The 23,430-nt window shown below is 43.8% G+C and overlaps 1 protein-coding gene across 1 annotated transcript in view; it reads right to left on the bottom strand.

Moving 5' to 3' along the window:
- Positions 1 to 1,401: 1,401 nt before the first annotated feature.
- The window catches only part of LOC130381087 (collagen alpha-2(V) chain-like), a 41,957-nt gene continuing 19,928 nt past the window's right edge, over positions 1,402 to 23,430 (bottom strand). Inside the window, exons 25-55 of the mRNA XM_056588514.1 lie at positions 22,991 to 23,044; positions 22,460 to 22,558; positions 21,969 to 22,022; positions 21,579 to 21,677; positions 21,443 to 21,496; positions 21,103 to 21,156; positions 20,225 to 20,278; positions 19,925 to 19,978; positions 19,626 to 19,670; positions 18,632 to 18,730; positions 18,142 to 18,249; positions 17,977 to 18,030; positions 16,780 to 16,833; positions 16,520 to 16,573; positions 16,348 to 16,401; positions 14,270 to 14,377; positions 13,583 to 13,636; positions 12,993 to 13,046; positions 12,395 to 12,556; positions 11,179 to 11,286; positions 8,628 to 8,735; positions 8,155 to 8,208; positions 7,879 to 7,986; positions 7,171 to 7,224; positions 6,895 to 7,002; positions 6,558 to 6,611; positions 5,961 to 6,068; positions 5,136 to 5,481; positions 4,281 to 4,471; positions 2,850 to 3,092; positions 1,402 to 2,512 (exon numbers count right to left, since the gene is read on the bottom strand). Of these exons, the coding sequence (XP_056444489.1) occupies positions 2,366 to 2,512; positions 2,850 to 3,092; positions 4,281 to 4,471; positions 5,136 to 5,481; positions 5,961 to 6,068; positions 6,558 to 6,611; positions 6,895 to 7,002; positions 7,171 to 7,224; positions 7,879 to 7,986; positions 8,155 to 8,208; positions 8,628 to 8,735; positions 11,179 to 11,286; positions 12,395 to 12,556; positions 12,993 to 13,046; positions 13,583 to 13,636; positions 14,270 to 14,377; positions 16,348 to 16,401; positions 16,520 to 16,573; positions 16,780 to 16,833; positions 17,977 to 18,030; positions 18,142 to 18,249; positions 18,632 to 18,730; positions 19,626 to 19,670; positions 19,925 to 19,978; positions 20,225 to 20,278; positions 21,103 to 21,156; positions 21,443 to 21,496; positions 21,579 to 21,677; positions 21,969 to 22,022; positions 22,460 to 22,558; positions 22,991 to 23,044 (2,997 nt within the window). The 3' untranslated portion in view covers positions 1,402 to 2,365. The remainder of the gene's footprint in view (positions 2,513 to 2,849; positions 3,093 to 4,280; positions 4,472 to 5,135; positions 5,482 to 5,960; positions 6,069 to 6,557; positions 6,612 to 6,894; positions 7,003 to 7,170; positions 7,225 to 7,878; positions 7,987 to 8,154; positions 8,209 to 8,627; positions 8,736 to 11,178; positions 11,287 to 12,394; positions 12,557 to 12,992; positions 13,047 to 13,582; positions 13,637 to 14,269; positions 14,378 to 16,347; positions 16,402 to 16,519; positions 16,574 to 16,779; positions 16,834 to 17,976; positions 18,031 to 18,141; positions 18,250 to 18,631; positions 18,731 to 19,625; positions 19,671 to 19,924; positions 19,979 to 20,224; positions 20,279 to 21,102; positions 21,157 to 21,442; positions 21,497 to 21,578; positions 21,678 to 21,968; positions 22,023 to 22,459; positions 22,559 to 22,990; positions 23,045 to 23,430) is intronic.

Raw genomic sequence — 23,430 nt, 5'->3', positions numbered from 1 at the left:
CGCTACACCATTGAGACTGTCCTAAGCTACGGCATCTCGCTGTGGTTTGCCAGTTGCACTGCAGCTGAGAGGAAAGCGCTCCAGAGGGTCATAAAAACGGCACAAAAAGTCATTGGATGTCCTCTTCTCTCTCTTGAGGATGTCTACAATAGACACTGCCTCAGGAGAGCTCATAGCATCCTAAGAGACTCATCCCACCCAGGCCATAACCTGTTTGAACTGTTGCCCTCTGGGAGGCGCTACAGGGCAATCAGATCAAAAACAAATAGGCTAAAAAACTGTTTCTACCCCAGAGCTGTTATTTCTATAAATAATGCAGAATTATAAATTATTGCATTATCATACCAATCTGACCTTTAAAATTTGCTGACATTTTAAAATATATGTATTAGTTTGAGTTCTTTAACATTCTATATATATTTAAAAAAAATAACCCTTTTCTCATTTCGTTTTTGTTTTAAAAAGCACTTATTTTGAGAGCCTCTACCCCAATTTCGTTGCACTTTGTGCAATGATAATAAAGAGATTCTGATTCTGATACATAATATATAGCAGAGACTGCTGCAGACCTGTGCTGTTAAGGTTTTTTTCAAGTGGGGGAACTTGTTTCTTCATGTAATTGCCCGCAATTGGACAATGCATTTTGTGCACATCTAGACAGCATATGATTCATTTCTACATCTCCATTGTGTACTTGTTTCCCATGCTCAGACAGGATGAGCTGGGGGTGAGATGCATCAGGATCCAGAGTCACATCTACGTCATACTGCTGGATCCTCTTCAGTTCAGCATCAGGCAGCTGCTTCACCTCCATGCTCAGTGTCTCCTCCAGCTGATCTAGGGATCTCCTCATGGTCCCTACGTTTAGCAGTACTTTTACGGGTTATTTCATATTTAATGATACTGGTGTTACACAAGACTAGGTTATAAAAGTCTTATCTCTCGGACATAAACCACTTAAACCAGCCCATGTAGCAGCAGACCTACCACCGATATATTAACTGAAGTTTGTCATACAAATACATAGGCGTAATTTGTTTTATAATAGGGAATTTTTAGTTTAAGGTTGGTTACAACAAAAGTGTCGTAAAAATAAATAAAGCATCCAAAAAAGCTTCCTGCAATCACAGCCAGGGACCGAGATATAATTTTTTTTCAACACGGCAGAAGAAATTCATTAATTTCTAATAGAATGATGTCAGTGCGTTGTTCTGCTTTTCAAGTAGTGCATGCAATAGATAATTTTCACTTGATAAAATTCCCTTTCCACATTTCCCTCCGTAATTTTGTGGCCAGCGAAGCACAGCAAATGAAAGTGACGCAAGAGAAGTGACACAATCAGAAATGTGATACAGCGTGTGTGCATGTGTGCAAATGGAATAGCTAGTCAGCCTCAAGTAAGACACGCGTTTGTTTTATTAATATCAATAGACAGAAACAGCAATTAACATAAAACCACAATGTACAATGTAAATTCCGGAAATAACAAATAAAGACATTTGTTTAATTTACTAAAGACTTGTTAATAATTTAGGTAGCTAGCCGTTCCAACTCATTGGCTTAAAAATGTACATGAAACATTTAGTATTACACTGTCATATAAACTCTGTTTCAACTGATTCACACAAACGCTTTTACTGTGAAACATCCCACATTCAGAATAGAAAAGCCTGATGCCAAAATGGGCAGGAAGCTCTCCCATGTAAATAAAATTGTGAAAGGTTGAAACTCATCCCTCATCGATCTCTCCAATATCCTGTTTCACTGGGGAACAGGTCAAATCATGGAAGCTCTGCAGTTTGCTCGGCAGGTGTCCATAATAGGGCCATTGGCATTAGCCTGTTAGCTGTCAAGTCTCGATTAACCCCTGCCTCAAGATTTACCCCTGATTTACCCCTGCCTCAAGCATTTCAGAATTTACAGACCGAGCGGAGCTTCACATCAGACTGATAGAGAAGAACACCTTCACCATTCAAAGGCATTATAAATTGTATATATTTTTCTGATAAAAGACTTAGAGAAATACAATTAATACAAACTGGAATGGACATTGCAGCATTAATTATAATTAATACTTTTACTTTCATCCACATCCATGTTGTGAGAGTAGTGTTGTGTTACGTCAAACAGAGCTAGAACCATCCGGATTCATCCCCATCCGAGGAGAGTTCATGCTCAACACAAAAGAAAAAAGAAGGCTGTCCTCCTTCCTTCCAGACCACACCAAATGCCTTTTGAACAAAGGTGGTTTCAGAGTCCTTAAGTAAACATCTGGCTTTGTTCCTCAAACCGAGCTACTTCTAATCCTTTGATGAATCGTTGATTTTCAGGGACGGTGATGGTGGGGGAGGGGGGGGGGGTCGCTCTATGAGAAGCACACAGGTCCTATTTCTAAACCGAACTGCTGATCGTCCCTGCCAATGTCCATTGGGGCCACATCCACGATGGGCAGCCTGGCGTTGGTCTGGGTCCGGTACTCAAACACAGTTCTGCCCCACTCACCGTTGGGCGTCTGCAGAGGCAAGGAGAAACAACCATGGGTCAGCACAGTCAGGCTCTCTCTGTCCTATTTACAAGGCAACGTTAAGATTCAATCATTGGGCGACCAAGACCGGATTTTACACCTGCTTTGTCTGCATTGCACTATTATGTTTATGTTTAGAAACATTGATGAAATTGCTAAGCTCACAATGCTTAAGATCATAAAAAACATAGCAACATGTTAAAAATTCATTAAATAAAACACGATTACATTGTACGCTGTTTGCTTGCTTTTTAATATATTTTCAGTAGGCCTATTTGAACAGCCCGGTACGCGGCATGCTCCCTATCCGGCAGCCGGCTCTTACCGAGCAGCCGTCCTCCAGGACGCTGTAGCGGAGGCGAGCGCTGCCCTGCGCCCGCAGATCCTGTCCGTTGGAGCCCCGGAGGAGCAGGGCCTTCTTCAGCCCGCCGGCCGCCGCCTCCCTGTAGGCCACGCTGTTGCGGCAGTGGTAGGTGACGTTCTGGTGGGAGTCCTTGGACAGCAGCCGCAGGAGCTTCATCTGCACCGCCACCGCGTTCGACGGCTCCCCCGCGTTTCCGTATCCAAACTGATATCACCGGAGGTAAAACAGTGGGACGTTTGTTCGGTTTGTGTTTAAAGGTCACATATTATATCGCCAAGTGTGAGTGTGATTAGCCATTATTTTTGGCAAAACGGCTTGTAATGGCTAATCACGCTCACACCTGGTGGTATAATATGGGACCTTTAAAGACTTGTGCCTGAGTCTCTAGTGCCGCTTTTCCACCGCACATATAGCTCGACTCGACTCGACTCGACTCGACACGACTCGACACGGCAGCAGCAAGGGTCGTTTTCCACCGCAAATAGTACCTCCTGGACGTGGGCGGGGTCGGCTGCCGTGACGTATTTTTGTACGCGACGCAAACAACACCTACGCATCCCACACATGGAGAGAACCCACATAACAACAATGGAGGACATCGATAACATTACTATTACTAGCAGGCATGTTGAAGAAGTTGAAGAAGTGGAATATGTTGGCTGCGGCGCTGCTATGGCTGTTACCAGCATGGTTGCCATGTCGCTCTCGTGACTTCGTCACACTCTCTGGCCAATCAGTGGCCGGCCGTCTGCCGACGTCACCTTTTAGCATCGGCTCAGCCGCTTGGAACCTAGAGCGAGGCGGTACTAGAAAAAGCAGCCACTTCAGGTACCAGATACCATGTTTTTGCGGTGGAAACGCAAAAAATGCGAGTTGAGTCGAGTCGAGTCGTGTCGAGCTGGTACCATGCAGTGGAAAAGTGGCATAAGATATCATAGGCTATTCTTCTCTAAGCATTTAACGACGGAAGAATAAATACATTTTACAGTTGAACCACCGATTTTCCAGGAGGGGGAGGACGAAAACTTGTAGGGGGAGGAGCATGTGGAGTACAAAAAGGGCGATGGGAGGTACTCTAAATGTGAAGACATTTGGCTCTTTTCTTCTTTTAACAATATCTGCTATGTAATCGTGGCGAGTTCTTGATGCATCAAAAGTGTAGAGAGCAATTCAGAACTAATTTTAAGTTTAGGATCCTACCTAAGGAGCCAGGTAGGAGGGTAGGAGCCAGATCAGACATCTGTCATAAGGTGCAGATAATGCTCACTAGACAACGCTCTAGATACCACAAGATCTGCCCCTCACTGGAAAATCGTGGTTTGTACCGAAGTCTTGGTCATTTCGTCAAAAGTGAACCAAGTGGTTTTCTTGAAACGCATTGAGGTCACTCACCAGTTTGCCACTGCTAATGTCCGCTCCGTACCACACTGGTTTGGTGGCGCTGGAAGTGGATTTGGTCCACCAGGTCTTGCGGGGGACACTGGGCGGGTTGGCTGAGATGCAGGTCTCGCCCGTTTCCATGTTGCAGAACACTTGAATGGCATCTCTGCTGTTTCCTTGGTTCGGATCGATCCAGTAGTTTCCTGAACCAAACAAAAAAAATCACTTGGTTGATCCCAACCATTGCACCACATCCACGGATCAGGGAATCAATAGTTGAAGGATTAACAATTTTGATTTCAGATTTCAGACTTACGGCTGGCTGTTTTTAGTCGTACTTTTTTCTTTATTGTGTTATTATTTCTTTATGTGTAATTATTTTAGACTGAATGAAAAGAGTTTGAACGGCTCTCTACATGGGTCATCGCACTCTGCGTTAATGTTTCCCTTCTATAGCTGAGTTGATTCCCTGTTTGCGACTCATTATGAAGGAATTAAAGTGCAGAAACTAGCGCTGGACGCTAGCTTGGGGATTGTAAATGACATATGTACTGAGATGCAGGCATTTCGTTGTACTTCCACATTTGGATGATGAAATGATAATAGCACAAATTTGCCGTGGTTACATCCCAGGGAGGAATCACCAAGCACGATGCCAGAAGCAAGGTAGCATCCCTGGCTAGCAGTACATTTACATTTAGGGAATGTCGTGCTCAGGGACACCTTGAGCAGGGAATCGAACTAGCAACCTTCCGGTTACGAGTCAACCCACTCCAGTTCCTGAGCTAAACTTTCCCACCATCGTTAACATTGCCCTCTCTTACGGATCGCTAAAGATCAACAGATACGAACAGAATGGAGGCTCACCGCTCGCTTTCATGGGGTAGCACTGCTTGATGTCCTGGCAGGTTTTGGCCGGGTTGGCCTTGCTGCCGTCGGGACGGCGCAGGTCCTGCAACCTTCCGTCGAGGGTCTTGAGCGTGGCGTGGACCCCCGTGTCGGCGCGCAGCACGTCGGATGCGTTGTTGGCCAGCGCCTCGTCCCTGTTGAACTCCGGGAGGGACTGAGCAGCGGCCTCCCCTTCCGCAAAATCGTCGAGGGAACCGACGTTGGAGTCATAGTCGAAGAGGCTGGACAGGAGGTCCTCCACACCGGCCGTGGAGGGTCCCGGGGGCCCTGGGGGTCCTGTGGGGCCCGCGTCGCCGGGCGGACCCTGACACACAAGGTACAAAGATTTCACTGTCCCGAAAGATGACACTAGAAACAATCAGAAATATTTACAAAATTTCGACCCAATCAATTGAGTGGCCCTTATTCAAAGGGATCTATCAGTGAGGCTTAATGTAATCAAAGCAAGGAATCGAAATTGGATAGGAACTACAATGTTAAAGTGCTGCGGGACCATTGACCCGATTTATGAGTGGTAGTGCAATTAGTTAAAGTAGATATAATAATAATAATTTGTCCTTGTATCCTTATCCTTATAGCGTTACCTCTCAACCCTCATCCCTTTTTATGTTTACACTTAACCCTCAACCTTAACCATGAGGAATAAAGAACAAAATCCAAGTAAGTAATACAACATCTGATATCATCTTCGAAAGAGGAGTGAAGGAACATTAACGCAATTCAAGACCTCACATCTGTTTAGTCAAGTGTTTCTCCTTGGGGGGTATCTAGCTGGGGCCTCACCTCCGCCCCGATGTCACCACTGGTGCCGCGGGAACCTGGGGCTCCCATGGGTCCCTGCTGCCCGATGTTTCCCTCCTTTCCTTGGGGTCCCACCACTCCAGGGGGGCCCTGGACATCCAGGGAGGAATCGTGTCAGATTGACTCTGTACAACACATGCGCCGTCACGCAACAAGACCGACAACAACAATCCGAGATAACTCTGTGGGTTGTTTTTGGCCTTGACAGAGTCCTCCCAAAGACACCATGCCATGAGCGTTGTTGGATTGTTTTGGATGTGGATGATTTAGACTCTTAAAGGGTCCCTATTTAGATATGATAAGATAAGCCTTTATTGTCTACCGTAGGAGAAATTTGTCTTGTGAATTTGAAAAAAACACAAGACATTTATTAAATATATGATGTAATTGGCCAGATGTATGATGATTGGATCCACGTCCCGGTCCCCTCCCTGCTGGACTGTTCCAACGGGTTGGGGGAGGGTTGGATCGATCCAGCATACATCTGAGTGGACACTCCCACTTGTGATGTCAACAGGGGAAATATGCCGCAATGGCTTGTGACGACCAATCAGCCTCTCTAAAGGTTTTATCTCTTACTCTTTGTCCAGTGGGTCCAACAATTCCCGGAGCTCCGTCGTCTCCAGTGGCTCCCTAAAACAAAACAAAGAAACAGCTTGATTAACAATTGGTGATGTCACAAGTTGATTCCACCTATCGTGGTCCATCAGGGAAAAGTAAAACAAACTGCCAGCTTTAGCTTAACGTTATAGCACTTAAGGCACATTTACATATTTAACGTTTCTTCTATAAGCTAAATTAAATAGTAAATTGAATGAATACTAGTTCATATTGTTATGTTACCATTATTCAGGTGTCTATTCTGAAAACTGTAAATAATGGTGTTTAAGAGTATGCGTAAAACAGGGTAGCTTACACTGATTCCTGGGGCGCCGCTCAGTCCGGTGAACCCTCTGTGACCCTTCTGACCTCTCTCTCCGGTCTCTCCCAGCAGGCCCTTCTCTCCCAGGGGCCCTTGAGGTCCCTAGAAATGTATTTGAACTGCTTAACCGCTTTTATCGAGAAGAGGGAAGGACACCTTTTGCCCTAGGACACCTTTTGCCCTAGCACGAGACTAGCATGGAACACAAAACACAATATATGATGTAAATTAAATGTTCATACAATTAGGTTTTTCATTTTGTCTACTCACCACTTTCCCTCGAATACCGTCTGAGCCGAGGGGTCCCATTGGGCCTCTCGCCCCCTAAACATCCCATAATAGAGTGAACACATTTAAAAAAAACGAATCAAACTTAGAACATAAAATTATGTTAAATCGAACCACAGGTGTAGTTGAAAACACAAACCAACGCAGGTACTGACTCTGTTTGGCTGAAATCTGAGCCGTAACTGCGATGGCGCCAGTTCCGTGGCTTAATTGCAATATTTAGTTGCTCATTAAATGGGGCAACATCTACTTTGGTTGGTTGGTCTGTGGTGTTTCTGCCTCAATGTCTTTTTTATTTTCTAAGCGTATTCTAGCTCATTTCACTTTTTTTTTACTTTTTTTCAGAAAAAAAGGCCTTTGCTGGCTTTTGAGTCAACTGTGTTAATTTGCTGATCAGCAAAAGGAGGAAAAGACAGCGCCCAAAGAAAAGGCCACCTCAAGCGAGCATAGAGTAGAGACCTGCTAGTCATAGTGTTTATGCGTACAGTAAGATTGCGCTGCACTTTATTTGCCAACCAGGGGTCAGTATAAACACATATGGAGTTAGATTAGCTGCACTCCACAAGGACTGAGGTTTACCAACAATGTCTTTCATGTAATTTCAACACCGCTAGGATGCTGTTTGATTTCACCAGTATCTCTCTCTCTCTCTCTCTCTCTCTCTCTCTCTCTCCTCTGTGTGGTTCTCACATCTAGTCCCCGGGGCCCGGGCCCTCCAGTAGTCCCGACGGACCCCTCAGGGCCTGGGGACCCAGCTGCTGCGGCCACACCTTCAGGACCAGCACTACCTCTGTCACCCTGGAAACACATGCACACAATTAAATACCGTCAATACAGACACACACATTACAGGCACAGATACACGCACAACCTTGACAATTGAGAATATCAAGGCACACAAAATAAAACACAAACACAGGTCAAATCTATATTGGTACACATACACACACACACACACAGTCTTACCCGGGACCCTACGAGGCCATCCCTTCCAGGTGGCCCCTCGGCTCCGACAATACCCTGAAACCAAAACAAACCGTCAACATCCCCGGGTTGCCATGACAACGCCTTTGACCTTTGTCAATCAAGTCGGATAGTTTTTTGTGTAAATGAAGCACGTTCACATTCGAGTCAAGTTTCTACAGTTTCCGGGGGAACGTTCTTTAAATAAGAATCATAAGTAATTAATGTGTCTGTTTGTCCAAAAGTATGTACAATTCTTATTATGTCAGGACAGCCAACATATAACTAGGGCAATATTCTCCTATTATTATAAATAATCACAGACTTATTCTTTATATTCAACGTCTCGAATTCACATGACATTCAGTAATTTTGTTGTCACGTTTATTTTAGGCGACTAGCAAGCGTGGCTGAGAGCCACGGAAAATAACGGGGACGTCTAAAACTATCGTATGAATCAGGTTGTTTGGCCATACCAGCGGTCCGGCGTCTCCTCGGGGCCCAGTGGCCCCTGGTAAACCAGCAACTCCACCGGGTCCTTTACTGCCCTGGGTTCCTTGGCTCCCCGCTTTCCCCGGAGCACCCTGGAAAAATCATACAGACATGCAAGGAAACAAACTAAATAGATTTACTTCTGTATAACAGTGGAGACCAGGGGCCGTATTCACAAAGGATCTTAGGGCTAAAAGTAGGTCCTAACTGGCGAATTTAGGAGTAACTCCTAAAAATAATGGGCGTGTCACTTTTAAATTTAGGACTCCTAACTTTTTTCACTAAGAGCAATTCACAAAGTATTTTAGGACTAAAAGTAGCACCTAAGTCTAGGAGAGCTTAAAAGTCCTCAAGAGGACTCCTAACTCAGTAAGACCTATTCACAAAGAATCTTAAAATGCCTGCGAGACGAAATGTTAGGGTATTCAACTTATTGTGGAGTTAATGCGCGATGCAATAACATCCCCGACTAACAGGAATAATCCGATTAGTCCCGAAATAAAATGTTATAAAAATTATAAGTTATAAAAAAATATATATAACTTATAAAAAATTAAAATAATTGCGCCATCAAAAGACGAGGACGTGTTCGTCAATAGGAAGAAAGTGCATTCCATCAACATGCAGGTTGTTTTTGATGCAACTTTTACTTTTAACATAGCCTACTGGATGTTGTTGCAAAGTGGCCTGGATCTTCAGCTACCCATGATTCGCGCATTTTAATGGTGAGCGGTCTGAGGCAGCTTTTTGAGATGTACCAGTTGGGTGTCACTTGCTGGGTGACGGTGACTATCCATGCAAGACGTGGCTCTAGACACCCTACCTTAATCCACAACCGGGAGCACAGTTAAAGTGTAACATGTAAGTGATTACGCAGATTACGCTTAAGGCGGCTGCATGCTTCAGCGTTGGTGTTACGTTGTTGCGCAAAATTTACTCAAAGCAATTCATGCTCCCTTTTAGGTTGCGCGTGTTGCGCGTGTTGCCAAGCAATTTACCGCCAGAACAGTAGGTGGAGTAATATGTGGAGGAAAGTTTTTCGTTGAAGACGACCTCGAGAATGACGTCTTTGTCTGTGGGAGTCGTTGGTTTGTTTATGTGCCAGATCGTGTTCTCCCCATACACAGTGAATGATGGCAACAGACAGAGGAACAGGGGTGATGAAGTTGTTGATCATTGGGGTTGTATAAATGTGCATATCTCTCTACATTTTAAAACGACATAATGTGTTGGCAGCAAAGTTAACTTCACTTCACGTTAATGCTTTTGTATATGAGCCTGCCGGGTGATACTCCAGACAGGAAGTAGTAACCAGACCAGCAGACCAATCACAGCCTTGCAGGCTGGGCGGCTCGCGTAAAAGCTTACATAAAAAATGACGCAAGTCTAGAACAATCGCCCGACGCACGCAAGACGTGAGAAGTCGCGCAAGGGGTGCGCAAGGGCGCGCAAGGGCCTCTTGCGCTTGCGCTTACGCTTACGTAACTGAGCATAAATCAGCCTTTAGTCCTATGCGTAAAACACATCGTATTGGCTCTTTGCGAGCACACAAACATACACGAAATGTTGTGGAGAGAGGAATTGGGCAGATGAAACGTCGGTTTCATGTCCTCCACGGCGAAATACGCCTCACGGGCAAGCACAGTAATCACTGTATGTGCCATTCTACACAACCTTTGCAAGCGGAGGAACATTCCACAGCCAGACGATGATGATGATGATGATGGCGATCAACATTACAAGGAATTTGGCCGTGTGGAACCGAGTGGACAGGCATTTAGGGATCACTTTGAAAACACATTTTAGGTAAACACCTTGGCACAAATCAGTCAACACTTGGGTAGTTCGTAACATTTATTTTCTTTTAGATTTTACGTATTTTTATTGTTTGCTTTCTCTCTCTCTTGAATGTGCAGGCTACAACGTCATTATCGTAGTCTGCACAAAATTGTCATCATGCGTGTATTCTGCTAACTGCACTATAACTACTTAATAGGAATTCATTTCTAGCCTAGGCTATTTCCTTGTTTTTCGGTGATTCAGTGGGCTCGTCTGAACAACCAATCACCGAACTGACCGCTTCTAAACTCGTGCACGAGAATTGACGTAATCCATAGCAACGGCGCGTCACTCTTAGTTCACTCTTTGTGATTTATCCTTAGTAAGAGTAGGTCTCAGCGGCTTTGTGAATAACTTTTAAGAAAAAACTCCTACGTAAAATGTTTTAGCGCGAGTTAGGAGCACTCCTAGCGGTAAGATAAAATGCTTTGTGAATACGGCCCCAGATTTATACTGGTTGACATGAACCTCTACTGATAACTATTTATTAAGATTAAGTTTAAGTTCTTCTAAGTGACTTTTTCCCCTTTCACCTCTCAATTAATAGGAAATTACGTTTTGGCTGATCGTTCACCAAGCAAGATCAGTTGGGATTCACATTTCGACCAATAGGACCGCAGTCTGGGTATGCTAGTCCACCGGTAGTCTCCATTTAGAAAATCATTTCAAAAACTAAAACCAACTGAACCAACGCACAGCGGGACCAGGTAATCCAAGCATGCCTCTCTCCCCGCGGACACCAGAAGTTCCCACAATCCCCCTCTGCCCAGAGATGCCTGAGGGACCTGGGGGGCCGTCCGGACCCTGGCGATAAAAACACAAAACACACATTGAGACGTTTGTTTGGAGTCGGGGTTAGATATACTTTGAGGTTGAATCCTAGCCATAGCCTTCCAAACCACAATATAACAGAATGTTATTGTAATGTGTTAGAATGTTATTACCGTGTGTCAGAATGTTATGGGTTTGTGTCACAATGTTATGATTTTTATGATTGTGTTTCAGAATGATATGGTTGTGTATCAGAATGTTATTGTTTTCACACAATCATAACCTCACACTAAGGTTTAGGAATGGTTTTAAGATGATCAGTGTTTCCCCTAGCACTGTATGGTTAAGGCGGCCACCTAAACAACAATAAGGCCCCGCCTTGACTACCAATGTATAAAAAAAATCTATATAGATATAGATATATATTTTTAAATAAATGTTTTTTAATTATTATGCATTAACAAAGTCCAAAAGTCTCGTAGGGAAAGAAGACATACTTCCATCAGGTACAAAAAATAAAGAAAAATAATGCATCAGTGATACTGTTCAAAACAATAGCTGTGTGAACTGAAACCGCAAACTGGAACCCTTAAGCCGGTTTCACACCGCTGCGCGGCAACTCACCGCCTCCATTCATTTCAATGAGGGAAGGGCGGCAGAGGGGAGGCGGTTACAAAAGCGGCTGATGACCAGGAAGCGGTTGCCGCCCACGTGAACGTGCACAGATTTGCCCTACCGCTCAGCTTTCCCCGTGTTGAAACTTTCGGCGGTGGCAGAAGCCGCTTTTGAAAACGCCTGGCCCTTCACACCGCCGCACTGAACCCTTCGGCAGCTATGAGGTTATAAGAGCGGTTGCCGCACGGCAACCGCTCTTATTACCTAGTATTGACATCCCCTTTAACGAAGACCACAGGGCCAAGAGACAACCCCCCCCGGGGAAAACACATGATATAAGAAGGGGATGTCAATACTAGGTAATATGAAAGGAATCTATATTAAGACTAGGATTAATAAAGGGGATGTGAGCTATAGGAATACTAGGTCAATGAAGGGATGCAAGCTATATGAAGGGATGGGAGCTATATAAAGGGATGGGAGCTATATAAAGGGATGTGGGCTATATCTTGAGGGTTTTCTGTACCAGGGGTCCGTCTTCACCAGAGTCTCCCTTCTCCCCGGCGGTCCCTGGGGTGCCAGATGGGCCCTCTTCTCCCTGAAGACCAGGGGCCCCGTTATCCCCGCCGACGCCCCCAGGACCCTTCTTCCCTGGAGGGCCGGGGGGCCCGGCTGGCCCCAAAGCTCCCTGGTAGACAAGAGAAGGAAAGGTTTATCGGACATGAAAATTAATAGCGACCTTAGTCTGATTTAATATCAGGGAATTAAGTTACATACACACACGTATATATATGTGTATACACACGGATATATAGATACATATGTGTAAATACACACACACACATGTACTGTATCTGTATATATACACACAGGCTTATATACACACAAACACACATATACCTACACACACACACACACACACACATACACTTAAACACATAAAATACACACACGCACAAACGTTTACACACGAAACCACATAATACAAACCCACTCATCCATACACACACGCTCACACAAACACACACACACACAAACCCACACATCTAGTATAAGAAGTTCAACACACAAACAAACACAATAACACATACACACAAACACAGCTATTCTTATGAATACGTTACATTTGATCCAAGTGTCCCGATTCCGCCTGCTAACCCGGGGAATCCAGCAGAGCCCTGGTGGGGAACGAGAAGAGAGGATTAAAGAAATGTGTGAGGTCATGACGTAGGGCTGAACGATCTATCGTTTTCGACCGAAAATCGCGATCTCAAGCATTACGATTTTGGGATCGTCAAAGCTGCGGTTTTTTTAATTTTTTTTTTAATATAATTTTTTTTTTTTTTTTTTTTACAAAAGTGCAATTATTTTGATGCTGATGAGCCATTGAAGCAAGTTTACTTAAGAAAGAGGGCTCCCTTTTTATTTGACTTTTTTGGTTGTTGTTTCTTAGGTACTTGAATAAACAGTCTTGCATTTGAAATCTGTTGCCAGCAGTTTTCATTATTGCATTACCTTAATGGAATTCATTGGTTATATTAATTTATACTGAAACTTGATTTAAAGAAAATAAATCGTGGTTGAAATCGAAACCGCAATCTCTACCAGAAAAATCGCAATTTCAATTTTTTCTTAAAATCGTTCAGCCCTATCATGACGATGACCTCATGATGACATCATGAGGTGTGTGATGTGGAGGAGGAGGATGACTCACTGCTGCCCCCTGTGTTCCCCTGGCACCTTTCAACCCAGTCACACCAACGGGCCCCTACACATACATAGACACACAGAGGAGCACACACACACACACACACACACACACACACACACACACAGAAACACACACACACAAACATAGACACACAGAGAAGCACACACACACACATACACACATAAGCAATTTCCATATAATTAAAACATTGTTTATTCAACATAGTAGTAATACTATACTATACTAGTAACAGCATAGTAAATACATCAGATAGTAGTACTGCTACAGTAAATACATCCAATAGTAGTAATGCCATAGTAAATACATCAGATAGAAGTACTGCCATAGTAAATACAACAGATAGTAATACTGCTGTAGTAAATACATCGGATAGAAGTAATGCTACACCAGAGTAAATACTAGGCTTGTGGCAGTATCACGGTATTGCGGTATACCAGGTAAGTCAAGGTAAAATACAATGTGGCCAGTGGAGCTATGGTGTGGGTGATACACACATAGACCATATAAAACAGGTTAAACTTTAGTTAATAGTACTAGTAGGACTGCTACACCACAGTAAATACTATTATCACTTCTATGCAATAGTAAATAGAACTGTTAGTACTGGTACGCTATGGTAAATACTACTAGTAGTACTTCTGCACCACGGTACGGGGTCTGGGGGTGTACCTGTCCGCCTGTTTTCCCAGCAGTCCCTTGGGGTCCTGGGGCTCCGCCCTCTCCTTTCAGACCCCCCTCACCTGGCTCACCTTTGACCCCCGGTTGACCATCAGGACCCTGGGGATAAAAAAAAAAGAAAACGAAAAGAAAATGTTAGAGAAGTTCACAAATGTTCTTCTTTATGTGTACATCATACATGGTTTTGATGGATGCATGTGAACGTGTAGGGTGTATATGTGTTTGTGTTATCTAGAGCTGCTGTAATTGGAGGATAGTGTTCTAGAGCTGCTGTGATTGGGGGATCATGTTCTAAAGCTGCTGTGATTGGATGACACTGTTCTAGTACTGCTGTGATGGGAGGATAGTGTTCTAGAGCTGCTGTGATGGGAGGATAGTATTCTAGAGCTGATGTGATGGGAGGATAGTATTCTAGAGCTGATGTGATGGGAGGATAGTATTCTAGAGCTGATGTGATGGGAGGATAGTGTTCTAGAGCTGCTGTGATGGGAGGATAGTGTTCTAGAGCTGCTGTTATGGGAGGATAGTATTCTAGAGCTGATGTGATGGGAGGATAGTATTCTAGTACTGCTGTGATGGGAGGATAGTGTTCTAGAGCTGCTGTGATGGGAGGATAGTATTCTAGAGCTGATGTGATGGGAGGATAGTATTCTAGAGCTGATGTGATGGGAGGATAGTATTCTAGAGCTGATGTGATGGGAGGATAGTGTTCTAGAGCTGATGTGATGGGAGGATAGTGTTCTAGAGCTGCTGTTATGGGAGGATAGTATTCTAGAGCTGATGTGATGGGAGGATAGTGTTCTAGAGCTGCTGTGATGGGAGGATAGTGTTCTAGAGCTGCTGTTATGGGAGGATAGTATTCTAGAGCTGATGTGATGGGAGGATAGTGTTCTAGAGCTGCTGTGATGGGAGGATAGTGTTCTAGAGCTGCTGTTATGGGAGGATAATATTCTAGAGCTGATGTGATGGGAGGATAGTATTCTAGTACTGCTGTGATGGGAGGATAGTATTCTAGTACTGCTGTGATGGGAGGATAGTGTTCTAGAGCTGCTGTGATGGGAGGATAGTTTTCGAGATCTGCTATGATTGGATGATAATGTTCTAGAGCTGCTGTGATCGGATGATAATGCTCTAGAGCTGCTCTTATTGGAGGATAATGACCAAGAGCTGCATTGTGCAATTTTGACTTCCTGAGATATCCTGTTTCTAAGACTGCTGGGAACAGACTGAGTACATTTAGGCCCAATCCCATTTCTACCCCTTACCCCTTCACCTTACCCCTCCCCCTTGTTTTGAAGGGGTAAGGGGAAGGGGTAAGGGGAAGGCGTAAGGGGTAGAAATGGGATTGGGCCCAAGGCCCAATCCCATTTCTACATTGTTGTTGTCGTGTTAGAACAAAATATCATTGTAGGTTGTTCTTGTGTTGTCCACATCCAGCATATGGTCAAACCACACACCCCGGCCTGTCCGCTGGACGCCATGACTACCGAACGACTTGTTCCTCCCTCACTTCGTGAGAACCCCAGGAGCCGCTCAACAAAATGTAGATGCAAAATGTTTGCAGTCCTGGCTCCATAACAAAGGCACAAGCTCACAATGATATCAGGACAGCTGAAACCCTGCCCATCGCCCGCTGCAGGCTGAACACCCATCTGCTCAGACTGCATCTTGCTGAATCATTTCTATATTGTAGCCCTTATTGCTAAATCTTAAATACATTGCACTTTCTACAATGCATTTTTTTTTTACTTTGCCTTTGTTTTCATTTACGTATCTATTTTATTTTATTATTTCATTTTATTGTGGGCCGATGTTTCTAAGGGAAGCACTTTGAGTCTGCCTTGTGAATGAAATGTGCAAGATAAATAAAGGTGCCTTGCCTTAAAAGCAGTTGCTTTGCTTAGTTTATTTTATGAATTTTATGGATTCTTGGACTTTTTGGGTTATATCTTGACCCAAATCCACTTGAAGATCTTGAATGCACATACTTTTAGTCCCTTTAGACAAAAGGGTCTGCTAACTAGATAATGTAGTGTGATGTGACTGGAGGATAACGTGGCTGAACTTACTGAAGTTCCAGGGAACCCGACGGCCCCGGTCGGTCCAGGCTCACCTGGAGACCCCTGTGGGAGGTGAGATGAAGGAAATATTTATTAGTAGTAGTGTTATTTATACACAGTACATACTAGTTCTGGATCATAGCACTGACAATGACACATTTTCAAAATAAAAGTTACTGACCGCCATCGCTCTGGATCCTCTCCTCCCAGGGGGGCCGGCAGGGCCAGTCTCACCCTGAAACAACAAGTGTGTGTGGGTGTGTGTGTGAGAGAGAATGTGCTTGTTAATATAATCCTAGCATTTTATTCTGAAAGCAGGATAAAGCAAATTTGAAATTAAATTGTAATTCGAACTGAGGTCAATGCATAGTATCCTAGTGATGTGTGTTTGAAGGCTGATCAAGGTTATAAAAGAGGAAAGACAAAGTGTGTTGACCTTACCTTCTCACCATGATTACCTGCTGGGCCAACTGGTCCAACACCACCCACTAATCCCTTTAAATGCCAAACAAAATATCAGTAAACATATATATGAATACACTCCATCTGCCATCTAGTATAGTTAGTAACAATGGGCTTGTTCACGCACAATCTAAACTTAAAGGTTGGGTATGGAATTCGCCATTTTTGCAAAATTACTTGAAATCCTTATCATAACCCACTTACAGCCACTGAGTTAGAAGTACTGACATGAAAATTAAACAAGTCAATCATCTGTGGAACGGGCAGGGTTCGAAAAACTCCAGCCAATGATTTCCAGACCCACCGAGTGGCATTGGACAGTAAGTACGTCAATCAAACGGTCGTACTGCACTCCCCCGCTCCCCGTGCGACCCCTTCGTGCACGTACTCAAAGCTCGTTACCCAGAGCAACCTTCTGTTGTTATCCTGCGGTAGCTACTGGAGCTAGCTAACTAGCTAATGGCTCGCTCTCGCGCATCTGTGTTCGCTCTTGCATGATTGCGCGTCCATGACTTGGAATGGTAGGAGTAAGAGTCAGCGTTGAAGGAGAAGGGGTAGGACCATTTGAGTTGTGTGTTTTCAAAATCTGCTGGCGTTTCGCAAATCCCATACCCCACCTTTAACTTTACCATAAACTATCTTTTTTCTCCCAAAGTCCTCACAAGAAAAGAGTACTTAGCATTGTCTAGCATCTTATCCTAGCTATCTTTGTTGTATACAGGGAATAGGTTAACCTGGCGATTATAAGTGCTTGGCACTTACGATATATTGTTGTTTCTCTTACTTCTGACAAACGTACTTATTGTAAGTCGCTTTGGATTAAAGCATTTCCCCATAATATTTATGTAAATAAATAAAACAGATAGCTGTTCCATTCATTCCATTCCATTATCAATGGAATTTTCCTTCCATATGCACTGAAACCTTTTTAAATAACAAATCAAATGTTATAAGTGTGCCGCTCAATAGAGCAGTTACATAAAGGTACCTATGTTTCCACATTGCGCTCTTTCCATATCGGTGAAACTAAATATATAGCTTTTACATATTAAAATCCAAATCCTCTGGGAACTGTACTACAGCATACGATGCGACCAGAAGGGTGCGACCAGAAGGGTGTGTCTGAGTGCGGTTCCCCTAGGGTGAGGGTTAGAACCAAGCGGGCCTGGGACTCACCCTCGCTCCATCAGATCCAGCTTTGCCCTCCAGACCTTTTTCTCCGACCGAACCCTGGAATACAAGTTCAGACTTAAGACTTGAGTTTTCTAAATCGTACTTTCTTCAGCTCTTTTCTGCTCTCTCTTTAACCCTCAGATCATACCACCTTTAAGTCTTACTTACTGTGTCTCCCTTGGGGCCAGAGGGGCCCGGTACGCCCCTCTCTCCAGGCATCCCCTGCAGGCCCGGGGGCCCCCCTTCACCAACGCTGCCGGAAGGACCCAAGGCCCCCTGAACGGGTCAAAATATAAAGTTGTAATATGATGTTTAAAGAAAGGTCTGTGTTCATATACAATCAGCATAAAATGCATATTTTAACGATACGCTTATTAATCCCAGTCATACTCCAACTCCTGATGACCAAAAGGCCAAGAAATGCAGGCAATCCATCAAGACATTAATACTGTCAGCCTGCATGATTATTAAATAGATAATTATTCTTAAAAAAATGCTTTTACAACCAAAACACACCAACAGGTGAGACTACTGGGTTTTAGGTAAAACTGCTTGCAGGCGCGGCGTGACGGAAAACCGTCCGGTGTTCGTTTCAACTGTGATTGCCGTTTCAGCCGTGGGTGAGAATACGAGGATAGCTGGTTTGGAGCTGGCCTACCTTGGGCCCGTCCAGACCGGGGGATCCTGGGCTTCCCTTAGGTCCTCCGAGGCCATTAGAGCCCATATCTCCTCTCTCCCCTGGGGTGCCTCGCTCGCCCTACAGGGGAATGGAGGAAGAAACACTTCAGCAACCGGAATGAAAGGAGGATCCCACAATTCACAAATTTTGAAGTGGAGGGACAAGATCAAGGTTGTTGGTGTGAATTGATTGATTTCATCATTATGATGTAATTTTAATTCTAATTTGTTATCATTGATTGATTTCCCCATTAGAAGGTTATTTTCATTTGTATTTATTGATTGATTTCATCATTATTATGTTATTTATATTTGTATTTGTATTTAAAGGGGAACTATTATGCTTTTTCGACTTTTATGACCTATAAACGTTGTTATAATGATTGATAGTCATGTTTAACCATACTAAAGTGTCAAATAATGACGTACATGCATTTCGACGTATTCCCTGCTGACAGTCTGGGGTGGCTGTGCATAGCGCTAAACACTCGGGACAACGTTTGCGATTCACTTGTTCACATTTCCGGGAAATCATCGTTTTTTGTGTATGGTTAAACATGACTATAAATCATTATAACAACGTTTATAGGTCATAAAAGTCGAAAAGCATAATAGGTCCCCTTTAAAGATTGATTTCATCATTATAATGATATTTCAATATTAATTTGTATTTAATGATTGATTTCATAATTCTAATGTTATTTCAATTTTATTTTGTATTCATTGATTGATTTCATCATTATAATGTTATTTATATATTTACATGTATTAATTGGTTGAATTTATTGATTTTATTTCTATTGAATGAAGGATTTCATTATAATGAATTTATTGATATCGGGGCATCAATGGGTTGAATTGGCTGATTTATTTCGCATGAATTAGTGATTTTCATTGATTTAATTTGCAGGGAATGTTGGAATTCCTTCATTTGTATTAGTAAACGAGGGATGAACCGTTTGATGTGAACTTACTCTGAGACCTGTTGGGCCATTGGCTCCTCCCTCCCCAGCAAGGCCCTACCGAGAAAAATACACCTAGAGTCAAATGCACTGCAACGCATACACGTTCAGGTCAAGTTACTAAATGGTAGATAGTACAAGACCAATAAAAAACTAATCAATATCCTATTATAATGTGATACAATTATGAATAGAATGAATAATGATATAATGGACGATGTTAATTGTACATGTTACTTCTTCATTGTATTTGATTGACCAATTTAAATTATTTTTTAATGTGTTTATATGTGAATGTTGACATTGTTTACCTCTTCTCCTGGTTTCCCTGACTCTCCGGGTGGGCCTGTGAGCCCTGGTAGACCCTGGAAAACAGAGCAACTCGTTTTGCTCTGACGGTTTCCCTGACGGTTCCGCTGCAAATTTCTCCCAGTATTTCCCAGTACTCCCTAAGCTAACATCAGCATACATTTACCAGTGCTTCCTCTGCTGCTATAAGCTTAACATTTCATAGTGGTCCCCATGCTATATCTGCTGGTGTTCCACAGTGGTTCCTCTACTAACTACTAGTACTTCCTCTGCTAGCGTTTCAAAGAAGATCTGTTTTGTACCTGAAATCCGTGTGGTCCCTGAGATCCTTGTTCTCCTCTCTTTCCAGCAATTCCCTGGAATTCAGACGGACGGAGCAGATATGAAAACACAGGGAAGGAGTAGTATGTCTAGCTGGACTAATCAATATCTACTTATGCATTGAGTGACTTAGTCAAATGTTGAATTGTTGAGCCGTCTTGAAGTCTGGGTCGACTTAAAGTAAGGGTGGGCTATGTTGAAGTCTGAGTCCACTATGTTGAAGTCAGAGTTGACGTGGAAGTTAAGTCGACTATGATTAAGTCTGGGTTCACTATGTTGAAGTCTGAGTGGACTATGTTGAGGTCTGAGTGGACTATGTTGAAGTCTGAGTGGACTACGTAGAAGTCGAGTGGACTACTGAAGTTTGAGTGGACTGTTGAAGTCTGAGTGGACTGTTGTATTCTGAGTCGACTATGTGGGAGTCTGAGTGGACTGTGTTGAAGTCTGAGTGGACTATGTGGAAATCTGAGTGGACTATGCAGAAGTTGAGTGGACTGTTGTAGTCTGAGTGGACTGTTTAAGTCTGAGTGGACTATGTGGGAGTCTGAGTGGACTATGTGGGAGTCTGAGTGGACTATGTTGAAGACGGAGTCCACTATGTTGAAGTCTAAGCTGAATTGAAGTCAGAGTTTACTGTGGAAGTCTAACTCGACTATGATTGAGTCTGCGTGGACTATGTGGAAGTCGAGTGGACTGTTGAAGTCGAGTGGACTGTTGAAGTCTGAGTGGACTGTTGAAGTCTGAGTGGACTATGTGGGAGTCTGAGTGGACTATGTGGGAGTCTGAGTGGATTCTGTAGAAGTCAGAGTGAACTATGTGGGGGTCTGAGTGGACTATATGGGGGCCTGAGTGGACTCACGGCGGGACCGGCTGGGCCAGCGGCGCCCTCCTCTCCATCTTTTCCATTGACTCCCTGAAAAGTACAAATTAGAGGTCATCTGGATAGCAACACATTGACAACAACACTATAACACAACGATAACAAACACAACAACATGACACATCATCACCACAACAACACCATAATGACAACAACAACATAGCACATTATCAACACAACAACACCATAACACAACGACAACAACAACACAATAACACATCACCACAACAACAACAAAACGACAACAACAACAACGACAACATAACACATTATATCACAACACCATAACACAAAGACGACAACAACAACGACCACATACCCTATGACCTGCAGAGCCCGCGCTTCCCGCCTCTCCACCCTTACCAGCATCGCCCTGAAAAACCAACAGGAAGTGAGACACGGCGGACAGGTAACAGCTGCCAAGATGTGAGTATCACCGTGCGAGTGTCACTGACAACAAAGCCTTTAGGTCCCAGACCCCCCATGGGTCCGGCTGCTCCCCTGGTGCCGACAGGACCTGCTGGACCCGGCTTCCCATCCTCTCCTGGACCCCCCTGGGGGAGAGCGGGAGGAGGAGGGGGGGGGGAGAGAGAGAGGGAAGGTGGCAAGAGGGGGGATGGGGGAGAGAGAGAGATGGAGAATTTAACTTAAAACACACTGACAAAATTTAGGAATTTATGTGCAAACTAAAATTCAAAAGTTGTAATTGAAATGACATAAAATGAAATACAATAAAATACAACTAAATTACTCAATTATATTTCAATGGTTTAAGCAATTGCACGTTACATTTAAACAATTTAAAGCAAACAAAGGACCCCAAGTAGCAGCAGGAGACTGGTTACCATGGGTCCTGGCTTCCCTTCAGATCCCTGCATGCCAGCCTCTCCGGTCAGACCCTGCAGGAAGACAACAGGTAAACGTCCTGGGCACTGACCCGCCTCATTTCCTGTGCCACAGGAAGTAAAAGCAGATTCCAATCCAGTCCTTCCACTAGCTCGTTAACAGGGTGCTGGTGTGGACTTGTGAGGACTTTTTCATAGGAAATGTGAGTATAAATGCAGGACTTTTAAACAGTGAAACTAGGTTACTGCAGGATCCTTACTTCATGGACCTGAATCACTCTAACTTTTTTGAACCTTGATTACAGGAATGAGTGGTGACGAGGACTTTTACGTTGTAGAGTAGCAGTAGTGGTTTGCATGTGACCATCCTGGTGTACTCTTGTAAATAAAAGCACAGCATTATGAGGGTGTTGTAGCAGCAATATCCAATAATGATCTGATAATATCCCACCATGCACTGACAACAATGCATGGTGGGAGGGGGTACTGACCCTAGCGCCAGGTATACCAGGCTCTCCGGCCCGTCCCTCGTCTCCATCTGAGCCTTTGGTCCCGGTGGAGCCAGGGCCTCCTCTCTCTCCCACGGCACCCTGCGTCCAGCCACACATCCAAACTGTTAACGGTCGCATAGTCACGGCAACCTCGGTGGTACGACAATCGGACTATCGCGGCAGATATGGTGACGTTGGTGATATTGAAACATTCTACGGTCATGGTAGTCATGGTGACAGCGGTAACGCAAAACCGTTGTGGTAGTCATGACGACAAAAGTGGTAACATTCAAATGTTTAGACATCGCGGTAGTCATGGCGATGATGGTAACATTGATACGGTCTAGGTGGTCATGATGACGACATTGTGAACATTTCAACTGCCCCGGTAGTCAATGGGAGGACGGCGATACTGTCTTGATACACTGTACGTTAAACAATACAATGCAGTACAACTGATTTATTTTTATATATATAAAAGTATCATGATCCAGATTCAACATTGATTCAGGAGGTCATGAATCTCCCTACCTTTTGTCCAGGTAAACCGTCTACACCTGGGAATCCTCGGTTTCCTGGAGCTCCCTGTGCAACACCAAACATAACATTTCAAACATACAAAAAACATACAACAACAAATTTAAACCCCAAACATCACTCAGTCACATATTAGATCACAGAAAGATATCTAATTAACGTATTCAATATCCAGTTTGCTAAAATATGTTGAATAGAAAATAAAACATACAAATAGTTTATATGCATCAACCCTTCACAGAAGATATACACCGAAGGTGGAGAGAAAAGGCTCAATTTTCTGCAAGCCAAGGGTGTATTTCCATTCAAGCCGCTAGGGGATGCTGAACACATGCAAGCACCCACTGGTCACCAAACCACCAGCTCATTGGGGGCAGTGACGGGTGTAGGCAAGGTGTGGACAATCAAGGGGAATCGCACTTGGACCCAGGCTT

This window comes from Gadus chalcogrammus, chromosome 4, assembly GCF_026213295.1.
Source record: "Gadus chalcogrammus isolate NIFS_2021 chromosome 4, NIFS_Gcha_1.0, whole genome shotgun sequence".
NCBI classification, from domain to species: Eukaryota; Metazoa; Chordata; class Actinopteri; order Gadiformes; family Gadidae; genus Gadus; species Gadus chalcogrammus.
This window is presented reverse-complemented; position numbering and strand designations above follow the sequence as displayed.